The following is a 23,523-nucleotide window of genomic DNA, read 5'->3' as shown; positions in this document are numbered from 1 at the left end:
TAATAGAACGGAGGACAGATGTGCCACATGATCAGAAGGAAGTATAACAACATTAGGCCAAATGGTGGAAAAGAATTCTGAATTAAAAGAATGCTGAGTCTACTCTACTTTGCATGAACATTCTCTTTACCTGGATCACTAACATGTCTGGTATGGACTTGCCTTATATGCCTGTCTACGCCTCTCATTCATAGAAACACAGAATGCCTTAATATATTCTTACGGGCTCAAGTTGTCATTTAGCTGAAACCTTTAATGAGGTTACTATATTTGACATTTCAGGAGGTGATTATGTAGTACACTGCTTTTTAAATTTTCCTCGATCCAGGAAATAATCTTGCCCTCCCTCTCCTCTGGAAAAAATACTACCCTTGGTCCTAGTAAACGGTAGGGAGGAAGAAGGTCATGTGGTCCGATATTTGATTAAAGGATGGACATAGGACTCAGAAAGAGCCAAGTGGAATCCTTCCCTGGGGTTGAAGCAGAGACACTGGTAAATGTCTTTTGAGTTTCTGGGCTGAGAGGAAATGAATCTGGGGCTGTCAAAATCCCTATATCCTGCCAAGGGGAGAAAGCCTCTTTGCAGAATGAAGCCAAGCAGAGATAGACAAAGAGAGACAGAAGGAAATGCAGAGTTGTCAACACTGAATTTCCTCTTCTTTCTCTGAGGTCTGCCTACCCCAGTATACTTTCTAGCCTTATATGGCAGTAAATCTTCATCTGGGAATTAGGCAGAGTGTGAGTTATGTTTCTGTCACTCGAAATCAAAAGCATCCTGATGATACAGCTGCTATTTTACATCACTTTTTAGATGGCTTTCCAGTCATCCAAGTAAAGACGGATTGAAGAGTTAGACCAGTGTTCAAGGATTTGCCCTGCTGCTTACAACCTATGCTGTCCTTGGAAAAGTTTTAATGCTGCCACGATCACATCTTTAATTTGGGACTAATAAAAGTCCGACCTCATAAGTTTGTTGTGGGAATTGGATGGAGTGATAGGGGAAATACAGTACTATGGCTCTCAGTACAAGGTCATGGTACTTAATACATGTTTAGTAATTAAGTTCTATTGTTTTGTTGCTGTTCTTGTCATGATCAGGATTATTTAAAATATTACTAGGATAGAGACTGATAGGTAACCCCAATATCCACTGTATCCTTCCTTTAATTATTTAACTTTCAAATTTTAGCTAGGCACATAGCTGCTTGGAATAAAAACTACATTTCCCAGACTTCTTTGCACCCTCATGGAGCCTTGTGATGAAGTTGTGTCCAATAGGATGTGAGCAGAAGTGACATGGGTGACTTCTTAATTGTGTTCCCTTTCTTTCCTCCTTCTTTCAGGATGGGGCACAAGCAGCCACCTTGGACCCCGATGCAGAAGTTCAACAATTCCATTTGCTGAGAAAGAACAATGAGCTGAAAGGATCCTGGTCAGCGACCAGCCCTGGGCTGCTTACCTTTGGAATGTTTGCATGAGGGAGAAATAAGACTTCATCCTTTTTAAGTCTCTGTTTCGTTTGGGTTTTTGTTATAGCAGTCAGACCTTAGTCCTAACTAGGACACGACCACTATTTTACATATTATTTGTACTTGCTCCTTCCAAAACCCTGTGAAGGAGAAAAGGGGAAGATGACAAAACTAGAGCAAGAATTCTATTTAAACCAAGAGCCGAGGGTTTTGTACCCTGAATTCCAGCTCTCATTCTAAATGATATTTGGCTGAGGAAAGGAAGGTGAAAATGAATGAGGTCTGAGTGGAAAAGGCAAAGTTGGGGCATCAGCCATGGGAGATGTGCCCCTGAATCTCGAACTGTTTAACATATAAAACACAACCGCTGAGAGTTGGTTAGATCCATGGAGTATTTCTCCAAAGTCATAAAACCTCCTTTGCTGGCTTTTTCTAAGCAACAGAAAATCAAAATAATGGAACCTACCATGTGACCCCCTCATCAGACTGTTGGTGTCCACGTGGTCCACGGACACACCACTGTGTTCTCCCCTTGCTACTTGACAGCCCAGGGGGATGGGGTTGGGATTTTTAATGTTTCTTTTTCCTCCACAGGGCCGCCAGATGGGCGCATCCAATGGCTCCCTTAATTGCTACCGTCCTCGTACCCTTGGGCCATTACTACTGCCACTGTGTCCAGTTCCCTGACACACAGAACATGCAAACGCAAGCCCGCCATCTTTTGTGGCCCATCATCTGACTTTCTGCTTAGCCAGAAGCAAGGCCCTCACCACAAGCCACTTGCAAGGGAAGACAGTTCTCACCCAGCAGGTTCTGTGGAGGCAGGGCTGTCCAAAAATATCCCCCCAAATACTGACACTCTCAACTCTGCTGCAAAGCAAAGCAGAGTTGCTGTACATAAAAAGGTCCCATGCCTGTCATGGTCACGGGGCCGCAAGAGCCTGGGGAAGATCGGGAAGAGACACTGAACTTCAAACTATCTTGCAGAGTCTTACAATCCACACTCTGGATTGCTCTAACCCTCAGAACAGCCTGTGCATGGGAAATGCCGGCCAACAGAGACTCCATTTGCCAAGAACTTCAAACATGACCTTTACTTGGTAGCAATTGTTGGAAACTATTAAGATGACTCTGAAAATAATATAATCTGCAGCGACAATATGTTGAAAGAAATGCCAACCCTGTAAAGCAAGCTCACTCCCTCTCCCCCTATGTGTGCACACTCAGAACAGAAGAGAAACATTTTCCTCCACAGCAGTTCTTAACTCTGCATCTCTCTTCGGCGTCTAGACATAAATGAGCCATTTGCTAATTGTTTAACAGTGATTAAGGGAGTAAACGTTCTGGGGAGGGGGGTGATAGCAGAAGGGTGTTTGCCTGCTTGTTTTCCAATTACCAACAGCCAGGCTGATGTGGGAGAACAGAGCTGGCTCTCAGGGGTGCCCAGCTCCATTCGGGGAGCCCTCTCTTCGAGGTCAGGCCAAGCACTGGTGGCTTGTCACTGGGAAGTGAGCAGTCCTAGCACTGACATCAGAGCTTTCATCAAGTGGGTCCAGACTGAGAGGGGACTCAGTGAAGTCCTGCTGAAAGAGGCCTTTCCACCACAAACAAGATGTGGAGCATCCAGGCCCCTTGCCCTTCGAAGCTGCCAGGAACCCCAGAGCTACTCCGGTTTCCAAAACAGCTCTCCTCTCCACAGGGAGGAAAACTGAGCTTGTCCACTTGAAGCCCAGGTACCAGACTGTCATCAGGTGTGGCTATGCAGCCCCTCTGCAAACAGACAAAATTAGAAGTTGGCAGCCAGGAACCCAATAAGCTTCCATCCTTCTATGGGGATGACAAGAGAGGAAGCACGGGGGTTCAGAGATGAGGGGTTCCCAGCTGGCCCAGGCTGAGGCCATGAAGGTGTTGGCAGGAGGACTTGCAAGTCCGACCAGGACTAAGATGGTGAAGAAGACATTTTGCTGAGCTCGGAGCTGAAATGACTTTCTGTGTTTGAAATCCACACCGTCACCAAGACTGGCTCTGACTCCCTGAATGTCTCTGTGGGCTGTTTGCTGCCCATTTCTGCAACAACTACACACATCCAGGCCTCACACCCACCGGCAGGCCCTCACAGCCACTCTGCTTCCCTTCCTGCCCCTAACCATCCCCACCCTTCAGCCAGCATAAGCGAATCTGAAACCAGAAACCCTCAACAGGATCCACGGGGCCATTAGGGTGAACTCCAGCCTCCTCACATGGCCTCTGAGGCTGGGAAGAAATGGCCCCTGATCACTTCCTAGCCTCATTTCTATAGCTAAGCCCCTGTCCCTGGTCCACATGTGATCAGCCATGCTGACACTGTCACTGGCTCCTTCAGGGGCCATGCCGTCCTTCATCTCTCTTTTCTACCCCTGCTCCCATCTGACAGATGAGTGGCCCTCCACACCACTCTTGCTCTAGCTGACTTCCAGCTTGAAGATCTCAATGGAACCATCACTTCCACTATGAAGACCATTCACATGTCCAGACTAGTGGAGGTGGCCCAGCTGTGTCCTGCAGCACCCAGAACGCCCCTCAGCTGAACATCTCTCGTAATAGAAGGAGGCTGCTTTTCAACTTGCCTACGTTTAAGTTCCATGAAAACTTTGTCTGCTTTGTCCTTTGCTGCAATACAGCAATTAGCTCTGCCACAGACAGAGGCTGTTCCTAAGCACATCCCTCTAGTTCTAGGACTGACTGCTCTGGGTGTAGAAGCAGAAGGAAAGCTCATGTGACGTCACCTGAGGACAAACACCCAGCAGCTGCACCAGAGCTGCTGTGCGGGCTCCTTCTTCCTCCTGCTCCTGACAGTGTGCCCGTAGCCTTCAGGTCCACCCAGGAGACAGCAAACACTCCCCGTGGAGTCCTGTGATCATGCACTGTGGGGTATGGGTTTCCCTGAGGATGATGGGGACCAAAGCTGCAATATATTTTGCCAACATTGATTTTTGTGAATTTGACCTATGATAGCAAATCCCTCCTGTTAAACATGTTTCATGGTCTCGTCTGTCCTTGGTTTCCTGACTCCAGGGACCCAAATAAAGGCTATAACTCCAGGGGATAGAGTTTATTAATAGCACATTCACTCTTATTAACTGACCATCTTACTCATGGTCCTCCAACAGCTTTGTCTGTAAGACTAAACTGTCCTCTTAAACCTCCATAAAAGGGTGGCCATGTATCTGGGGGCAATAATTCAAATACTTCCAGGAGTAAATCAGACCAGACTGAAATATCTTCCTTCCAAGGGGGTTTAGGACTGTCCTCGGGTTCAGAGGTCTTAAAGCAGTCAACACATGGCTATTGACTGACTACTATTCGATTCGTTTCTTCAGGACAAAGAAAATGCCAACTCTCTAGAAGTTCAAATAAGGTAGAAAACTATTGGTCTAATGCCAAAGACCAATACCCACACCATTTTCCACTGCAATGCTACCCCTCCCTGACTCCTTCACTTTGTTTTAGCTTCAAATACAAGCTGCTGATTACAGACATGGAGGCAGGAGACCTTGGGTTTCAAACTCTGCTGTTGTCTGTGGCTCTGTGGGCCTCAGTATACCCCACATGGAGAATGGGGAGAAGGATACAGCTCCTAATAAGAATGCTTTAGGTCTCTTCATTTGCTTCTGGAAAAGACAGCTGAGCCCATCTGGGAAACCGAGGACTCTGTTTCAGCTGGTGCTGGAGTTCACGGACACTAGTGCAACAGCGGGCTGAGGCCAATGAAGGCTTCGAGTGTACAGCAGCACCTGGAAGTCACACTCCTTTTGAAGAATCAGGAGTCATTGCAGGACTCTCCCAAATCCCCATCCTGCCCCTCAGACAAGCTATTTATTAGTACCGGTGAGCAGGCAACCCTCTCTAACAAAAAGCCAACTTTCCTGTCCAGACTGCAGGGGGCCGTGACCAGCAAGCACTTCCTGAGACATTCCCTGGGCAACTGACAACACTTCAAGCCACGGGTGGCAGGTAACTACCGCTCCCTGTAGCTCGGGGGTCACGGGGAGCCGGCATTTGAAACTCCTTTTGCGAAGGACAGAGGCGAGCGGGCAGGGTTTTGCTGGCTTCGATGTGCAACACGCCACTTGCCCCAACAGCCCTGATCACCCACTGACATGTCGTGGCCTGTCTCCAATCTCAGGCTTGAGGATCAGTTTACTCCAGAGCTGGAGGGACTCATTTGAACAGTGCACCCTGGATCTTCGCAAGGAGAGAAGCATTGCAAGGAGCCTCTGACTGTCTGCCAGGGCCCCGGGCTGGGTGTTTAGCTAAGCAACTTGGCCCGGGGTGGGGACAGCTTATTTTTCTCAATCACTAAGCTCTCTGCAACCCATTCACTCCCAGTCCCGGATGGGTTACACAGACCGGCTTCTCGCCGTCCCTTCCCAGCCAGAGTCCTGGGAGGCTCCCCTCTCGGCCTTGATACTGTCTGAGCACCCACTGCGACTGCACCCTGTACCCAGTGAAGGTGGGGACAGGCTCTGTTTCTGTCTCTGGGGCCTCACATTCTGAAGGCCAACACAGAGAAGGCGGCGGTTACAGTAACAAGTGTCCCCCAAGACAGGCACTGCCCAAGACACGCTCACGTTCCAGCTTTGGCTACAGCTCTCCTCTGAGACTGCTCTCTCACCTTCCTTCCCCCCCAACACCACAATGTGACAGCCACACAGGCATCCTCTTCCTTCTTCATACACTCCATCCTGCCTCAGAGCCCTGGCCCAGGCTATTTTCCCTGTCTGAAACATTCTACCCTCCACTCTCCATTTCAAGGACGCTCCTCAGAAAGGCCTTGCCTCACCGTCCCTATAGAGCACCCTCTCTCCCTCTCTCTCCCTCTCTCAGCCCCATTGTAACAGTCGCCAAAATTTGAAAGTGCCTATTTATCTGTTCGGTTACTTATTTATTTCTGCCTGCCCTACCAGATTGCAACCTCCAAGTGAGCTGGAATGGTGTCTGCCCTGTTCCCCACGGCCATGTTCTGCACAGGGCCTGGAACAACTAGAAATGTTCACAAACTACATCCTGAACCAGTGAAGGAAAGAGCTTTTCTGTAAGGAGCGACAACGGAGTAGGAAGGCAGCTGGCTCTGGAAGGCTCCGTTAGTAACGAGAACGGGCCTGGGTTTAGTTTCAGCAGGAAGAGGAAAGATATCCAAGCATTTTAAGAGGGAGAGACACACAAACAGACCTTTATTACAGAATCCTCCCCACCTCTTCCGTCATGCAGAAACGGCCTTTGAGGGCAGGGGAAGGGCGGATGGGAGTAATGAGATCTATTAGGAGACGTTATAAAAACCAAAGTCCTCACTACTTAGTGTGGTCTAGCAACCAGCAGCATGGACACCACCTGGGAACTTGCTAGAAATGTAGAAACTGAGGCCCCATGCAAGACCTTTATATCACAAGGGGCATTTTAGCAGAATCTCCAGGTGACTGTTCACATCCCTAGAAGCGGGACTTTGGGTGGAAGACAATGCTGGCCTCTTCTGCCCTTGGGGGATGGGAGATAGGACAAATTCATTCGTGCCCCCCAAAACCCACAGTTCCAGACGTATGCAGGATGCCAGCAGCGAGCCCTGCTACACAAACTATCTCAAACGGATTTCATCAGGGGCCAGAGACAGGAGGGGAAGGGGCAAGGGTGGGTATGCTGAGCCGAGCTGAGCTATTTAACCAGGATGCACTGCGATCCTGGACAGAGAAGCTCTAATTCCTAGGCAGGTCTGAGGCTGGGGACATAAGGATTCCTGACTCTGGCTACGAAGATGTGTGAACTTTTTTTTAAATTTCCATTCTAAATTTCCCCAGTACCTGGCACAGAGTTTGCCGCATAAGAAGGGCTCAGATGATATGTGTTGAACGAATAAACAGTCAAAGAGTGATTATGACACTGAGGTCCTAAAAGCAGATTACATGGGCCTGAGTACAAGTGAGATATACCTTCTGGCTTCCTGTTTTGCTAAACATATCCCCTTTAGTTAGAAAAATGTGAAAATCTGAGAGGATACAACTCTGCTGTCAGTGAACAAAAATATATCATCTGTGCAACAGAGAGTCAGCGGGAAAGCATGGTACAGCCTCGAGATAACCCGAAGAAGCCTCTGAGGACAGCAGGCAGCCCCCTGCCCAGGCCTGCAGGATCTCCACAGTGTCAAGGATAGGATGGTGAGGGGCTCACAGGAACAGACGCTGTAACCTGTGTGTGCAGAGGGGGAGGAACCAAGACGGGACCCAGGCCAAAACCACAGGGTAGTGGGGCCACAGGTGGCCAGGGTGCTGCTGATAGCAACTGTCGTCAGCCCCAGAATCTACTCACAAGTGAGCCTCAGAGACGACAGGAGAAGAGAGAAACCACTGCAGCTTGAACTGTGGGAGATGGGCAGCCACGTCTTACAGCAAACTCCGGAGACACCCAATGGCTGAGCTATAGGACTCACATCTTTGGAACCGCCTGCTACCCCACCTTCTCCAGGAAGCCTGCCTGGACTGACTTCAGGATGACGTGCCACCCTCAGAACCATCCTTTCCCCACCGTCCTTGATCACTGCCGTTCCATGGGAGATAACATTTGTATCCTGTCTCCTTGGCTAGAGTCTACTCATGCCGCAGCCTCTTGAGGGTGAGGCCCAAAGCCCACCGAGAGTCAGGGCCCTCGGGCCGGCACAGAGATTTGTGAGAACATGCAGACGTGGGATATTCTGGATGATGAGAGAAAAGAGCGGAGGTGACTGACCTTGGACGTGTAGGTGTGGCCATCGGAGCCGCAGACCATAGCCGAGGGCGCTGCGGGGCAGGGCTTGCACTTCACCAGATTTGACGGTCCGACCCAGTGCTTGTGGGCCACACTCCCCTTCTTTTGCCTAGGGATGGAAAGAGAGGGGATAAGTTCACTGAAGCTCTGGTCCCCGCAGGTCGCACCTGCAAGTCACCTGGAAAAAAGTCCAGTCAATCAACAACGGGGCTGGTCAAATAGCCAGGCACGTCCTGGAGGCCTTCTCGAGTATTCCCGTTTGTTCCAACACGCTGACAGGGACCAGAGAGTGTCCTCCGAAAGCCCCAGTTCCACCCACCAGAGGGACCGAACACAACAACGTCACCATGAGAAATAACGGGAAACGCCTTGGTGACATGGAAAGACATTCATGGCACATTAGAAGAAACAAGGAGGGAGCAGCCACATCGGCTCCCCGAGCCCCCAGTCCAGGGTGCGCATGTCCGGGGCACCCGGGCACAGCACCCCAGAGTTCTCATTCCTCCGGGGCTGACAGGCAGCCTTCCCAGTGGGCTGACACACACACAACTCAGACAGCAGTTTAGACAGAAACACATCTCCAAACACAACCAAATGACTTTATCACAGCTGTGGAAAACGATCTCTGGATACATTTTGAAGCAATTTCAGCCCAGCTTCAATCTGCCATTCTATAGAGACTCTGATGTGATGTCACTTTCAACTGCTAAAATAATCAGAATTCTACTCTTCCATTCCGGCTCCAGTTTCCCCCATCCTAACCTGTGTCATAATGACAAATGGTGCTATTAGGTTGGCTTATGTCCACGGAAGGCACCCCACCCCTGAATCATAAGCCACTGAGACAAAGGCCTGCAGTGACTGCGACCTTCCTCTCGTCGCCCAGCTGCTCCCCCGACAAAGCGCAGGGAGTGACTCTCACAGCCCTGGGGCAAGCTCCAGCGGGAGAATGAGCGTCTCTGGACAGCAATCATGGTGTCCTGCCAGTGTTTTCCTCTTGGTAGTGCTGCTGGTGGTTAACCCTTGGGCTCTGGAGTCCAAAGGCATCAAGTACAAATCTCAGCTCTGCCACTTACTCACTGGATTGGCAGGATATGTAACCCTGGAACGGTAAGTAAGCCTCAGTTTCCTCATCTGTAAAATGGGGGGAGGCAGAATCTACTTCAAGCTGGTGGCATGAGGATTAAATGAGCTGACGCATGTACTTGGTATAATGCTCAGACACCAGAAAGCCATAAAAATGTCAACTGTTGCTCTAATTCTTATTTGCCCCAAAAGCAGATGAGGGTATAGAGACGGAAATTACCACTGCGAGAGAAATGTGACTTCATTCCAAGGCCCGAGACTTGGAACGGCATTTAACTCTCCAGATGAACTCATGGGGCCACAGAAGGAAAGCTTTTCTACTAGTTATGGAATAAATCTCCAGCTCCATATGAATTTGGATTTGGAGTCTCTTCCAAATGAAAGAAAGCGATCTAGGAAGAGCAACCCCCAACGTGGTTCTCATCCTACCTCCAACCTCCCCTAGCCATTTGGGGAAGGCAGTCCAAGGAGTAGGTCTGTTTGGGAAACTACCTTTGAGGTTGACCCTGTACCCATAGCACAACCTTTAGGGCCATGAGGGGATCCCAGTCTGGCAGGGCCATAGGGCTGGGCCTGTCTGACCAACGAAATGAGAAAGGAGGTCCCAGAAGGACGCCATGAGATCACCTAATCCAGCTTACTCGTTTTATGAATGGTGAGAAGTGAAGCCCGAGCTGGGTAAGAGCTTTGCCCAGAGTCATGAAGACAACTGGCGGCTAGGCCTATGATTATGATGACACTGGCGCAGTTGCACAGTGACCAAGGATGACTCTCTCCTCTTCAGCCCCTGTCAGCCCTGCCTAGATTACCAACTTGAAACTTCTTTGGGGGTACCCGCGTGTCTGTCAAGGGTGGTCCTCTCTCCAATGCCTCCTTGCTTCCATAGCAGCTGCCCACCTTGTCCTGGCCTCTCTGTCTGGAATAAAAATATCTGCATTCCTGAATCACACAGACATGAGATCTCCTAGTATCCTTTGCCAAACTTGACTCCTTCAAGTTCTGTTCCGGACTAGAGAAGAATGGAGGCTGGGTGATGGGACTCCACGCAGCAGCCCAGCAGGCTGTCAGCACGGGGTGAATCTGAGAGTCCGTGATTCCTTCGGCAGAACGCTGCACATTCATCATCATTCACATGGCAGATGTCTGACACCGATAATGAATCCGCAAACACAGGGAGCGGTTCCGGCATCTGGCAAGCCCTCTCCTGGGTCAGTCCCCACTGTGCATGGCCAACGCTGAAGCAATTCTTGTTACGAGTTCCCAGAAAGAGGCTCTAAAGTCCAAAGAGTGGGCAGCTTTGCTGGAGCAGACAAGGATGCCCCAGAGGAAACAAGGAGCTGAACCAAAGGGAGAGGAGGGAGAACTGAACACCGAGCCAAACGCTTTGAGGAAGAAATGGAATCACCTAGTCATGACCCGTTAATGACAGGCCGTCCCTACCCCTGGACCTAAACTTCACTGTTAAACTAAGTTTATAGTGGGGACACAAAGAGATGAGGCCGGCTGATTGCTGGCTGGCTGGGTGCATCATGGCGGCTCCCTTGATCCCTGGGGGGTGAGTGGGCGGGTTTCTATGCGCTGACCACCGCAGTGCTCACTCAGAAGTTCATCACAAAATCACTGTCAGAACAAGGAAATACCTTAAAATGAACCTAGTCCAACTTTATACATGAGGAATGAGACACAGACGGCAAGTAACTTGGCCAGTGACACACAGAATTACAGCAAAGCTACCTCACATGCATTTGTCAAAATGAGGTTATCCTGGAAATGGCTACCCTGCTCTGGGACCACTTTAATTCCTATTTTGGCATCTGTATTTTCATCTTCAGGGCTCAAATTTATAAATAAGACTCCTCTGAAACATTGTCCCTGGCTCTACCCTGCAAAGGAGGAAGCTGAGCATACCCAGCATTGGGCGGCCATGGAGGCACCATGACCTCTCTCTCGTAGGATGCCTTGGGGACTAGCGGTAAAGAGGCCAACCCAATCTAAATTTTCACATTTCCAGTGAAACAAGTCTACCTGTCATAGTGGAGCCAACTCAGATGTTCCTCACCTTACTAGGACTCTGGTGGACATGGCACCCAAACCTACGGTCTCCCTCCGGAGACCAAATTATATAAAGTTATATACAAGTTTATGTGAACCCAAGAAGGCAGAACTTTCCTGGCTACTGTATGTGTATTTCAATCCCCAAAATTCAGTCCAAACCCTAAAACTTAACCAACCCAGTCAAAGCAAGGGATTAAGTGGTCGGACTGTAAGGTATTTCACTTCTTAAGTCAAAGACTGAAATCCTATGAAGGGGTCTTGATGGAATTGCCCTACCCAACTCCACAGACATTCATCACCTGGCATGACACAGTAATTCAACCTGGGAAGCAGGCCCTGCCAGCCTTTCAACTGGCCACGAAGCCCTAATTCCACCTTGACCTGGCTGTTGCTTGGGGCAGCCACACCTCCTACCCTACTAACCGCACTGAAAAGAAAACCCCAACCCACAAGCACCCCAGCATGGAGAGCAGACAGACAACAAGCAGGTCATGGGCATTTCTTTTTCTCTTGTGCTTAACTGCTTATTCTCAGTCCTTTTGATTTTAAAGTTCACCAAAATTCCCAGCATTTATGTTTCTGAAGCAGAGTGATGCTTCTTAAATACAAATCTGATGACATGACTCCCATACTTAAAACCTCCCTCTTCCCCCTCTTCCTGGGGTACAGGCTGAACTCCTGGTTTGGGTATGAAACTGAATGAACCTACCTTTACAGGTCAGTGTCTGCTTCCCCCTGCTCTCTGACACTCACACACACACACGCACACACTGACCACACACCACCAAGTATCTTGCCCCGGCCACCCTCTGCTGCTTCCCAGAGCCCACCAACAATCGCTGTGCACCTGTGCCACCATGTGGGTTTCCCTCCATCTGCCACATCTTCACTGCACCCACATTGCTCCCCTCCCTCTCCTCTGCTGCCTAAGGATTTCCACAAGCCCCAGTTCAACCCCCCCCCCCGCCCCAAGAAGTCTCCTGGGGCCCCTCCACAGGCAGTCCGGCTACATGCCCATGCCACGGTGGTCCTGCAATCACTTCTGGTCAGGCTCCCGCCTAGTCTCCTCGTGAACCTTGCTTCGACTTGACCAGATGTTAAGTGGCTCCCATTATTCCGACAGGACGTGGGGTAGACTCAGGCTACAAGCCTTGGACCCCATCCTGGATGCCTCCCTTTCGTGTCCTCACCACTTCCCCCATCATTCGGTCCTACTGATCCAAGTCCAGCCAGCCCTATGAGCCTCCTCCATGTTTCCATATGAGCCATGCCCATGCAAGTCTACATGGACTGCGTACTTTCTGCCTGCATATGTCTGTCCCTCATTCCAACTTCAAATCCATGGCCCTTCATGACGTCTCTCTTGAAACTGTGAGTCTGACCTCAAGGAGCACTGATCATGATATTATTTGTTCCAGCATTACACCTGGTTCAGACCCAGCTGTGACATGCACTGCAGCATGAAGTGGTTCTTTTTGACTCTATCTTCCTCAGTGTACCGTCCACGCCTCAAGGGTAGTCACTGGGTCCTAACATTTCTGTGCTTCTAAGGCTTGGAAACAGGGTCAACCCTCAACACGTGAGTTTATTCAATAAAAAAGGTGAATTCATTAATCTGGACCTTTAGACCTTTCTCCTTTTATTTCTGGAAATTATCTGCACCAATTAGATGACAAACCTATCACGTGGCTTTGAGCAACAAGAACGCAACAGACTCAGAAATCCTAAGTCAAACTGAGGGCTTCAGAGGGGAGGGGGTGGGGGACTGGGATAGGCCGGTGATGGGTATTAAGGAGGGCACGTATTGCATGGTGCACTGGGTGTTATATGAAAACAATGAATCATGGAACATTGCATCAAGAACTGGGGATGTACTATATGGTGACTAACATAATAAAAAATTACAAAAAATAATAAATAAATGAATGAATAAATAAATAAATAAATAAATAGAAATCCTAAGTCAAACTTGAAAAAACAACGAGCAAAAAGTTCTAAAGACAACTGAGAAGTGGGTGGAGGGAACTGTCCTCTGGACCTCAGGGCTCAAGGCTCCTCCTATTCCAGAGGTCAGACTGCTTCCCAGGCTGGACAAGGACCTCTGATATAGTTAGTGGCTCCAAATTCCCCGCAATTTTTAGGACTTAGGAACAAGAAATCAGAATTCTCAGGAATCCTCAGGAATTGCTGAAATACTAAGTTTTTCTACATTCTTCATAATATTTACATATTTTTTAAACAAACAGAAAATGTTAAGTTTAGTATCATTTATAAAGAAATATAGCCTGAAGTGAAAATTCAAACAATGGAAACTATCAGCAAACATTATTGGGTAGTACTCCAATGATGAGACTCCCCTCAATCTTCCAGCAAGGAAACAGCATGGCACAGAATCAAATTTTGATAATCTCAATTTCAAGACTTACTCTGTTTCAAAACGATTCCTTGGAACACCACTCAGAGGATTTCTCTTCAGTACTGTATGTAAATAAATGTATTAGTGTTCATATTATTTACAAGAGCAACTCGCACTCTTACGAGGGGGCAGCTGCTACAACCAAGACTGACCAGACTGTGACCACTCTTTCCAACACCTGGAAATGTCAACCTTCAAGTCCACACACCAGAAATGTCTTGCTCTTGCTTCCCCCTGTACCCTGCCACTTCTCACTCGGATGTCCCTACCCTCATCAAGGCAAGTCCCCTCTTCTGCCAATTCCCCACAGTTGACACCAACAAAGTCTTTGATGACATCAGTTGTGGTCCAGCATTTCACTCGGCCATGGCCAGAGGAGGACCATAGCCAAGGCCTAAGGCAAAACGGTGGCAGGACAGACACTTCCAGAATAATTTTTTGGCGATGGATGGGCAGGTATATATTTCCTAACATCGATCCTGCACGATGACATTCAACAATCCATGTCTGAAAAAAATTTAAGGACATACTGGAGGTGTGGGCTGCTAAGAGCCTCTGTAGCGATGTTGACTTTTTTTCATGTGGTTTTTAAGAAAGGCCCTTCATTGTATAACACCCTGGTATTCTACCAGGTGTGCATAACTTTAGATAAAATTGCTTTACTCTGTGTGAACAGCTGGTCAAAGAGTAAAGCAAGTCCAGATAGTAAGTGACAGTAGCTAACAGGCCTTCAGTTTTGTGGGACAACCACCTGCCTGACTCAGGGCCCTGAACACATCTCCCTGACTCCTCCTACACCACAACCCTCTGACAGGAGATACTGTCATTACCCCATTTTACAAAAGGGAGAAACAGGCTTATGGAAGAGCCAGCCACAGTCCCAGGAACTTTTCTTCTGTCCTGTGTCTGTTCTCTCATCAGCTCTCTAAAGCAGACCTGTCATCTCAAAGCCATGGAGGACCCACCCAAGAAGGGCCCCTTTCCAGCAATCCCAGTGTTCGTCTGCTGGCCGCCAGCATCACAAGCATTGTATTCTCTTGTTAATATCAAACTGCCCATTCACAGACAACATGGAATTTGTTTGCAAAATCAGAACTAATTGCTTCTAAAACAAGGATGGAAGATATGCAGAGAGCTAACGTGGTGGCTATTTTGAGCCAGAGACAAAATAATGAATGTTAATTGAAATGAAAAACATGTTAACCACTGAAATAATCTGTCATGTAAAATGATGCTATAATTCCTCCATTGTTAGGGTTATTCAAGTCATTATACAAAGTCATAAAATTACACAGGAAGAGCATAATGGCCTGTGTCGTTTACAAAAGCTGCTTTGATGACAGAGACGGGCGCTCGTATCAGAAGACACTCTCCATCCGGGTGTCTGTGGGCTCATGAGTCTCCATCCTCTTCCAAAGGAAGAAGACTACAGATGCAAGGTCCTGGCCCAACAGAGTCCAGTTTTCCTAACGAACAGATGTCCATTAGCGAACAGAGGAGCTCTCAGTGTGCATGGAGTCACTAGGGTGTGCCTAGGGATGTCCTAAGTGCAACTGGGCACCCACATGGTACAAAGACAGGCTGTTTACAGATGCTTGAAATTAAAAAGGGCAAATACATAATAATAGCAGCTATGCATTTAGTGAGGACTTACTATTCTTCCGATACTATTACTACTACTACCACCAACAGTAATGAACAAGTTTTCGGCTCTCAAGTTCCAGGCATTGTTTAAGCCCTTTACACAGTGATGTGTCCCATTTACTCCTCCCAACATGCCCACGAGGGAGAAGAGGTATGGTGGAACATGGAAAGCTGCGTTGGGGAGTGAGTCGGGACTTGAGGAGCAGAAGAGACCCGTGGAGCCGGAAGGATCACGCTCCCGTGGTGGGTCCCAGTCATCAGGGTGGAGCACCCACTGATCCCCTGATTCGAGCTGGCTTGTCCACCTCCGGAAAGCCAGCACCTGTGTGTGGCTCCGCCCTATCAGAGTTGACCCAGGTAAGGTCGGTGAAGCTCAGGACATACTCCAAGTCACGGCTCAAACACCTCGGAAGAGACAAACAGGCCCCGGAATAAGGAGAGAGCCATCGGTTCACAGGCGAGCTTCCAAACCATCACCAACAAGGTTTCTAAAGCAGCTTCAAACCCACAGAAAAACTGTGTGTTTTTACAGTTGTAGAGCAGAACCGGGGCCACCAAAAAATCATGTGCCTGGTATGTCAGCAATTTCAAAAGCAGGAACATCTTCCCAGGTACAGGTCAAGGCCAAGCCAAGTCTCCATGACCTGCCTGTCACCTGAGCTGGGTCACCGCCGAGGCAGCTGGGGATGCATCCACTCTTCATAGATGAGAAGAGTCAACAGCGAAATTAGAGTTTCCAGAAACACTGTAGGCAGCTGTGTAAATGAAGAAGAAGGTGAGGGAGGCCTGAAGGTATGAGAAAGGGAACTTCCGCCTGGAGACTCTACATGGCTACTGCCTGACTCCCTGACAATCATGTGCTGCTGGTCTGATTTGTAGGAAAGGGAAAGGGGGAGGGGGAAGGGAAGGAAAAGAAAAGAGAAGAGAAAAGAAAAGAAAAGAGAAAAGAAAAGAAAAGAAAAGAAAAGAAAAGAAAAGGGGAAGGGGAGGGGAGGGGAGGGGAAGGGGGAAGGGGGAAGGGGGAAGGGGGAAGGGGAAGGGGGAAGGGGGAGGAAGGAAGGAAGGAAGGAAGGAAGGAAGGAAGGAAGGAAGGAAAGAAGGAAGGGCATTTCCAGAATTTGTAAAGAACTGCGGTTGCCAAACCCACACCTGACTGCCAGTCTCACGTGTCTCCAGTCGTGTTTAAAGAAGCTGGGGTGGTTTAGGGATGCCTGGGCGGCTCAGTCGGTTAAGCATCTGCCTTTGGCTCGGGTCATGATCCCCGGGTCCTGGGAATGAGCCCCACATCGGGTTCCCTGCTCAGCAGGGAGTCTGCTTCTCCCTCTGCCTGCGGCTCCCCCTGCTTCCAGTCTGTCTGTCTCTCTCTGCTGGGAAAAAAGGGACTTAGTTTACCTAGATAAAGGTGACCGGGCCTCAGAGGTTTCAGGGCAGACTAAGGGGTCAGATCACTGTATCTGAATTAAATTTCCAAATTATGTGGAACATTTGTTCAAGGAAAGCTATCAGAACTGAAGGTATAAGCATTCTAAATGCGGCTAGGATTCTAAACACAATCTTTACTTTTTCAATAAACACTCAGTAAATACCTGCTACGTGCCAGAAAATGGGCAAAGAATTCAAAGCCGACACTAGCATTGTGACTGACAGACTTCTCTAACTCACATCACATGTCACCACTATCACTAAAGGGTAATGATCATATTTAATCACCCTGAACACCTGCACTGATGTGAGGGGGGTGTTACCTTAACTCCTTTATTCCTACATCTTTAGATGCTCACAGACGCCTACCTTATCCAAGAACATCTCCACGAGGAAAGCAATGCGCTGTCCATTTCGGACCCCCCCCCCCCAGCCATTCTCCATTTACGAGTGTCAGAGCCATGTGTGTGGCCAAAAGCTCACAAAGGGCAGGAAGAAAAGGAACTTCCCAAATGATACAGATCTCTCCTCTCTCACATTTCTAGACATTACCTGAAATCAACATTTCCTTATACTTGAAACCAAGTATCTATGTCCAGGGATCCTCGTCAAACCGACTTTTAGCGGAGACCACGCTCTTGGTGTTTCCTGACCAGATCAGGAAGATTAGCCGGCTGACGTGATTATGTAAATTGCACTAACGGGCTGGAGATTCTGGTCTGCAGTCATTGCCCATTAAGAGGGTGACAGAGCTCGGCCAGGGGCACCAAGGGGCTCCGGGAGGCAGAGATAGTGGGGTTTGAAATCAGAGTTCATCTTGGTGCATGAATGTGGCCATGGGGACCTACAAGCATTGACAGTCCGCATGCGTGGACACACACACACACACACACACACACAGGACCCAACTAAGATTGTGCTTTGTGAAGGAAAACGCCAAGCCAGCAGTGTAATGGCAAGCTATTAGGGAAATAAAAGTGAACAGCTGAGCTTTCTTTATTCCCATAGGGCAGTGGATAGTGGAGTACTCAGTTTTAAAAATCTATTTCTTCCTAAAAGGGGGCACCAAAGAAACTGTGACTATTACCCACTGACCTTCGGGATCCCTGTTTGATTTCTTGTTTTCCTGCTCTTCTTTGTGTGCTGGCCCAATAAAGAGAGGTCCCTTTCCAGCCCTGAGATCTTAGTGGAAATCGTTAGCAAATGGACACGCTAATTGGGAAAAATCAAATGATAAGCGAGCCAGCTTATCATTTGGCTTCCCTCCTTGAGCATTTATAATCCTGACTCTTTGCAGGAGGGGCCCGAAGAACGGAGGGTTCTGCAAACACAGCTTCCAGCTAATGGTCTCTAAGCCCAGGTGTGCGGACAAGGTCACCTGCAGGCACATGCCACTCCACCTCGGCTCTGCTCTCCTTAGAAAACACGTGCTGGCATTCCTGGGGGGACAATTCATGACTACGGGCGTGGGTATGACAGAATACCCACACTTGTTTTCCAGGCACCAGCAGCAAAGCTCCTGTCCTGGCCGCGTATGATCTACCTTGGGAAGAACAAGCTAGTGAAATGAAGCAGAAGTGGGGAGACAGTACGACATAGGGGACACTGCAGCTTGCAGGACAGGCCTGGAGACAGGAAGCTGACAGGCACACGGCATCCGGGGAGCCAAACATCATTATCCACTCACCGCCAACGGCCGGCCGGCCATGCCCCAAAAGCGCTGCGGGAGGCAGAAAGAGCCCCATCAGCACCGTAACTTTGCCCTGATCTGGAAGCTTTCGTCACAGTGTCACAGGAAAGAAGCCGGAGCCTTGACAAGGCTTTGTGCCCTTCGCTGGTGGGGAATTTTCTGGATACATGGCTGGGAACTAAGGCTAACCACTGGCTTCGGTCTTCTTTTTTTTTTTTTTTTTTTAAAGATTTTATTTATTTATTCGACAGAGATAGAGACAGCCAGCGAGAGAGGGAACACAAGCAGGGGGAGTGGGAGAGGAAGAAGCAGGCTCATAGCGGAAGAGCCTGATGTGGGGCTCGATCCCATAACGCCGGGATCACGCCCTGAGCCGAAGGCAGATGCTTAACCGCTGTGCCACCCAGGTGCCCCTGGCTTCGGTCTTCTTGAACGCTTATCGTCCACTGCCACGGTCCTCCCACACTTCCCCAAGCACCCACTCACACGCCACCTCCCCCTGAGGCTATCCCAGACACCCCACCCCTTCTTCCGAGCATGTCTGTCCTGTGTTCCAAGTCCCTCGGATGTGCCCTGAGCTAGCCTCAGTCAGGTTCCCAGCCGCTCCCACGGGCAGCGGCAACGCTCCAGAATGTGCTGGCACAGGGAATGACAAATCCGCAGGTCCCAGTGCTATTCCACAGCAGAGCCTGGCCCAATGCGCAGAAGTTACCAACAGAAAATCCATTCAAGTCACTGTAAGGAAGACACCTCACACAGTGAGTGAGAGCCGTACAGAGACAGAGTGTCTGTCTGAGAAGGCTGGGGAAGGAGGCTCCCAGTGCCACAAGAGTTCAGGCAGAGGTCACCTAGAAGGACGGGGGTTCTCCAGAAGGCACACGATGATTGGCGTAAGCATTCTTCTATGACTGGACAGTGAGGAGGTTGTTTCCATTTCTGTGATATTGTAATTAAGTGCACGAACACTCTTGTATACAAATCTTAATGTGTATCTCTATTTCCCTGAGATAAATTTTCCAAAGTGGAATCATGGGGTCAATGAGGCCAAAATGCCCACCAGAAATGTACCAATTTACATTCCCATCAACAGCATCCTGCTGGGACCATTATCCCATTACCCCATTTCCCCAGCCCTCCACTCTGCCCTGATCTACCAAGTATCAGTCTGATGCTAAGTGTTTGGATATGACACCAAAGGTCCACAAGTAATCAACAGAGTCATTAAGAGCAACAATCCAACTTTGTCCCATAACACCCAGATGAAAAAACGGCACAAGGAGAACTGGTAAAGTCGGAGAGTGGGTAGATTAGCAGGAAATCAAATGTCACCCCATTGTGCTCTGATCGGTTGGCAAGGTGCACTGCGGGCTCACACTGGAGGCCCGAGCCCCTCCCAGTGGCAGGGAGCTCATCACTAAGCCCCCTGTGCACCAGGCCTCTCCCCAGCTCAGAGAAGGACCCAAAAGAACATGCCTGCTGCCTCGCTGGGCTTCCTCCTGGCTGAGCGGGCAACACGGGCTGCAAGCAGCCCTTCTTGTTCTGAGGGGCAGGAAGGGCCAGTCACATGGGTCAAGCGAAGAGGAGTCGGACTTCACAGAGAAGAGATTCTGGTGCCTGCAAGACCCCTGTTTGAAGGAGGAGGATGAACTGAGGCTGTTCTCAGGAGACCTGCGGGGGAGAAGTGCCAACTCACGCAGGCCCTGCTCATGACGGCTCTCAGAATGGGTGCCCGGCACGTGTTCCTTCCTCCCTACAGGCAGATTCAAAGGCCCTTCTGCAGCCCTCTGAAGGACAGACCTCCAGCTCTGTGAGACTCGAGGGGTCAATGAGACGATGATGCCTTATCCCCTCCAAGGCCAAACCTGTGGCCCCAGAGGGTGGCGGACCTTTAGCTGTGCCCAGCCCCTCAGCAGAGAGCAAAGGCAGGCAAACTCTGCCAGTCACCAGGAGCAGGCCACCAGGTGAGGGCGGAGCTCAGAGTCTGGAGGACATCGCCCCTTCTCTACAATAACTGAGCACTTTCACGCCGGACTGACACACTGCCTCCCGCTTCCCTGTGGGGTTTCACAGGCGCCATCTGAGCATTTTCCTGCATGGTCAAGAGCGTGGTAGCTTCTACAGAGGGAAAAGGGATACACCCCGCGCTCTTATGAACAGCCCTGACGTGACCTGGAGCATCGCTTTGCGACTCGCTCGCTGACCTCTCGGAGCTCCTAATGAAAGACACCAGCCTGGCCCTGCGCCTCCAGCTTCTTTCTAGGCTGCAGTGACTCGTTCATCCATTCAATGTCATGAACATGTGTCAAGACCTGAGCTTATGCTCCAGAGGGAGTGTGGGCAGTGCAAGTGAGGGGGACGAGCGTAACGAGGAGCAAGGGCTCGCTCTCCCAGTAGGGAACTTCCTAATCATGACAACTGATACCATCCAGAACGTTAAAAATAGCAGGGCCTTGGCATGTGTGACCTCGCGTAGGCCTGAGTAACTCTGCACTGTCTGCAAGGATTATTCCTCCTCCTAGATGCTCATTGAAGAACCAGAGACTCAGACAGGAGACTAACTTTTCCTGAGCACCTACTATGCGCCAGCACTCTGTCCACTGCTTCCTTATCACAGTGCCGCGGGCTGGTGTGAAAGTCAGCATTTAATAAGGAAATGGAGATTTAGTGTAGGAAAGTGTCTCAAGGGCAGAGTGGCCCTTACAGAGCAGATGGGTTTCGGGGCAGCCTTGCCCTGGCCCCTGGCCCCCCCATCTCCGCCGCACACTCAGTAAGAGCACGTGTGCACAGGGTGGCTCACACATGTTGGGACTTGCTCATTTTTTTAGTTTTCTGGCTTTGATTACACACGATCTTTATCTCTGACCTCCTCTCCGAGGCCACAAGCTTCAATGAGATCTTCAGGATCTTCAGGCGAACGCACACAGACACACGGGCCTCTGGCTTCTTTCACAAAGCACACAGTGTGGCTTAAAAAAACAGAAACACAAGACAACTCAGGCCATCCTAAGGCACACAATTCTGCCACTCTCCCATTTAAAGCTACACGAGATGTCCCTTCTCAAGTGGCCTGAGAGCCAAACCTGTCCCATGGCCTTCAAGGGTCTGCAGGCTCTGGCCCGGCCACCTCTTCTAATCTCAGGCAGCCACGCACCCATCCGTCATTGCCTTCCTGCGGCACAAGCCTCTCTCCTCTTCTTTCCTTTACACACCAAGTCCCGTCCCCTTCCCTGAATCAGGACCTCTGCAAAGGCTGTTCCATCCTCTGTTCTCAGAGGTACCTCCCCAACACGCCCCCCCTCTAGCCCCTGTTCAACCAACTAAAGGGATTCTGTTAGGATACCCTGCTTTTATCCTATCTAGTGCTTATGACACCTTATTAGATATTTAATTTCTTTATCTCTTTTTTCCTGCAGACTTTCCTCCCCGTAAGGCTAGATCATTCTCCTTCATCACAGAATTCCGAACATGCAGCCGGGTCTGGCAAATGGAAGGCACCATAAATATTTGTTAAATCAAGAAATCATCACAGACTCCAACTTAATGGATTCTGAATTAATGACCTTTAACCCACCATTACTGGTCTACACGAGCTGTTTTCTGAGGGCTAGTCCTGCCAAAATTATGACAGTAGAGACTCAAGTCCTAAAGCCCTTTATCGGCAACGCTGTATTCACGGATGGCCTCCCCTGGCATGTGCCAAGAGGAAGACGCTAATTCCAGGCTGAACCAGAACCCTGCCATCTTGCCCTCCACTTGGGAATTACTCATAGCCAGGGGATGTTGGAGCTGGGGCTTCGTCTTTCCCACCAGGTAATGAAAAGTGCCGCTCCCAGTTTGGTGGAAAACAGGACACACCAGCACGTCGAGCTGTGGCAAGATCACAGACAGACAGGAAGGCTGGAAGGAGGGTCTTTCCCAACTCAGTAATACAGCCACATCCATTTCAGTGTGTGCCCATTAAAAACATCATTTAAGGGAGTGCCTTGGAAAGGTACCAAAGTCCCCAAACTAATTAACTTTCATCTCTCCTGTCCCTCTGTGCATGGACGGCCTCGCCCTCTGCCCATCCTCTCCATGAAGAACATTAAAGACAGGACATTAGCCTGAGAACATTCTATTTAAAACAAAAGTACTTCTAAAGATAGCCTCAGATGCCCATCTAAATCATCCTGAGTCCATTTTCTGGCCCCAGGACCTGCATGGTCAGTGCCCCCAGATGGGCCCTACTGTGGTGCCTGATACCCATAAACAGTGTCTTTCATGGTTCATTGGTTGAATTAATCTGATATAAAATGTCTAAACTGAAAACCTACGAGTTGGGATCTTGATGAGTTTCGGCAGAAAAGCAAGCAGGCCACAGCAGATTTATTAGTAACAAAGGCAAATGAAAGAGATTTCAGAAAATTAAAGAAGTTAGTCTAAGTGGGAAAATGCAATCTGACCCCTTTTGTAAAAGATGATGATGTGTTTTGTGAGAGGCCACATGGATACTCCCCTCTCTGGATACTATAAAGGGCCCCCAGAACGCGTGGGCAAAGGAACATCTTCAGTGAGTCGCAGGGGGGCTGGAGCTCGTCTGTTTCCTAGTGTTTAGGGGTGAACGTTCTAATGTAATGCTTCACACCTGTGTGCTTCCCAGCATGCCCTGAGCCCGGGTGGAAATCACACCTCTTCAAAACCCGCACGCCCACCTCAACCCCCTCTTTCTAATCCACTTAAAACTGATGCATGAAGTATGCCTCTCTGTCCATTTCTTAATAGGCAAGGACAGCGATGAAGAGAGCAACGGCAGCCCGTCATCCCGGGGAGAACCACACAGCAGCATAGTGCATGAAGGCTCTTAACAGACACAGATCGAGGAGTCCAGAGGGCGGTGTGAACGTCCATGTCTGGCCCAGCTCCACACACTCGTGGCTTCCTAGCTTTCCAGCAACTTTGTATCTGAGCATAAGCACATTCTGGGAATT

The 23,523-nt window shown here is 49.3% G+C and overlaps 1 protein-coding gene across 2 annotated transcripts in view; it reads right to left on the bottom strand.

The window, feature by feature from the left end:
- The window catches only part of SPOCK1 (SPARC (osteonectin), cwcv and kazal like domains proteoglycan 1), a 494,193-nt gene that overhangs the window by 121,662 nt on the left and 349,008 nt on the right, over nt 1-23,523 (bottom strand). For both annotated transcript variants that reach the window (XM_045794635.2, XM_087862248.1), the window contains one exon: nt 8,226-8,352. In XM_045794635.2, the coding sequence (XP_045650591.1) occupies nt 8,226-8,352 (127 nt within the window). The remainder of the gene's footprint in view (nt 1-8,225; nt 8,353-23,523) is intronic.

Source organism: Ursus americanus, chromosome 5 (assembly GCF_024610735.1).
Source record: "Ursus americanus isolate L20-20 chromosome 5, mUrsAme1.1.p, whole genome shotgun sequence".
In the NCBI taxonomy this organism is placed as follows: Eukaryota; Metazoa; Chordata; class Mammalia; order Carnivora; family Ursidae; genus Ursus; species Ursus americanus.
The sequence above is the reverse complement of the archived record's forward strand: the minus strand, read 5'-3'. Positions and strand labels throughout refer to the sequence as shown.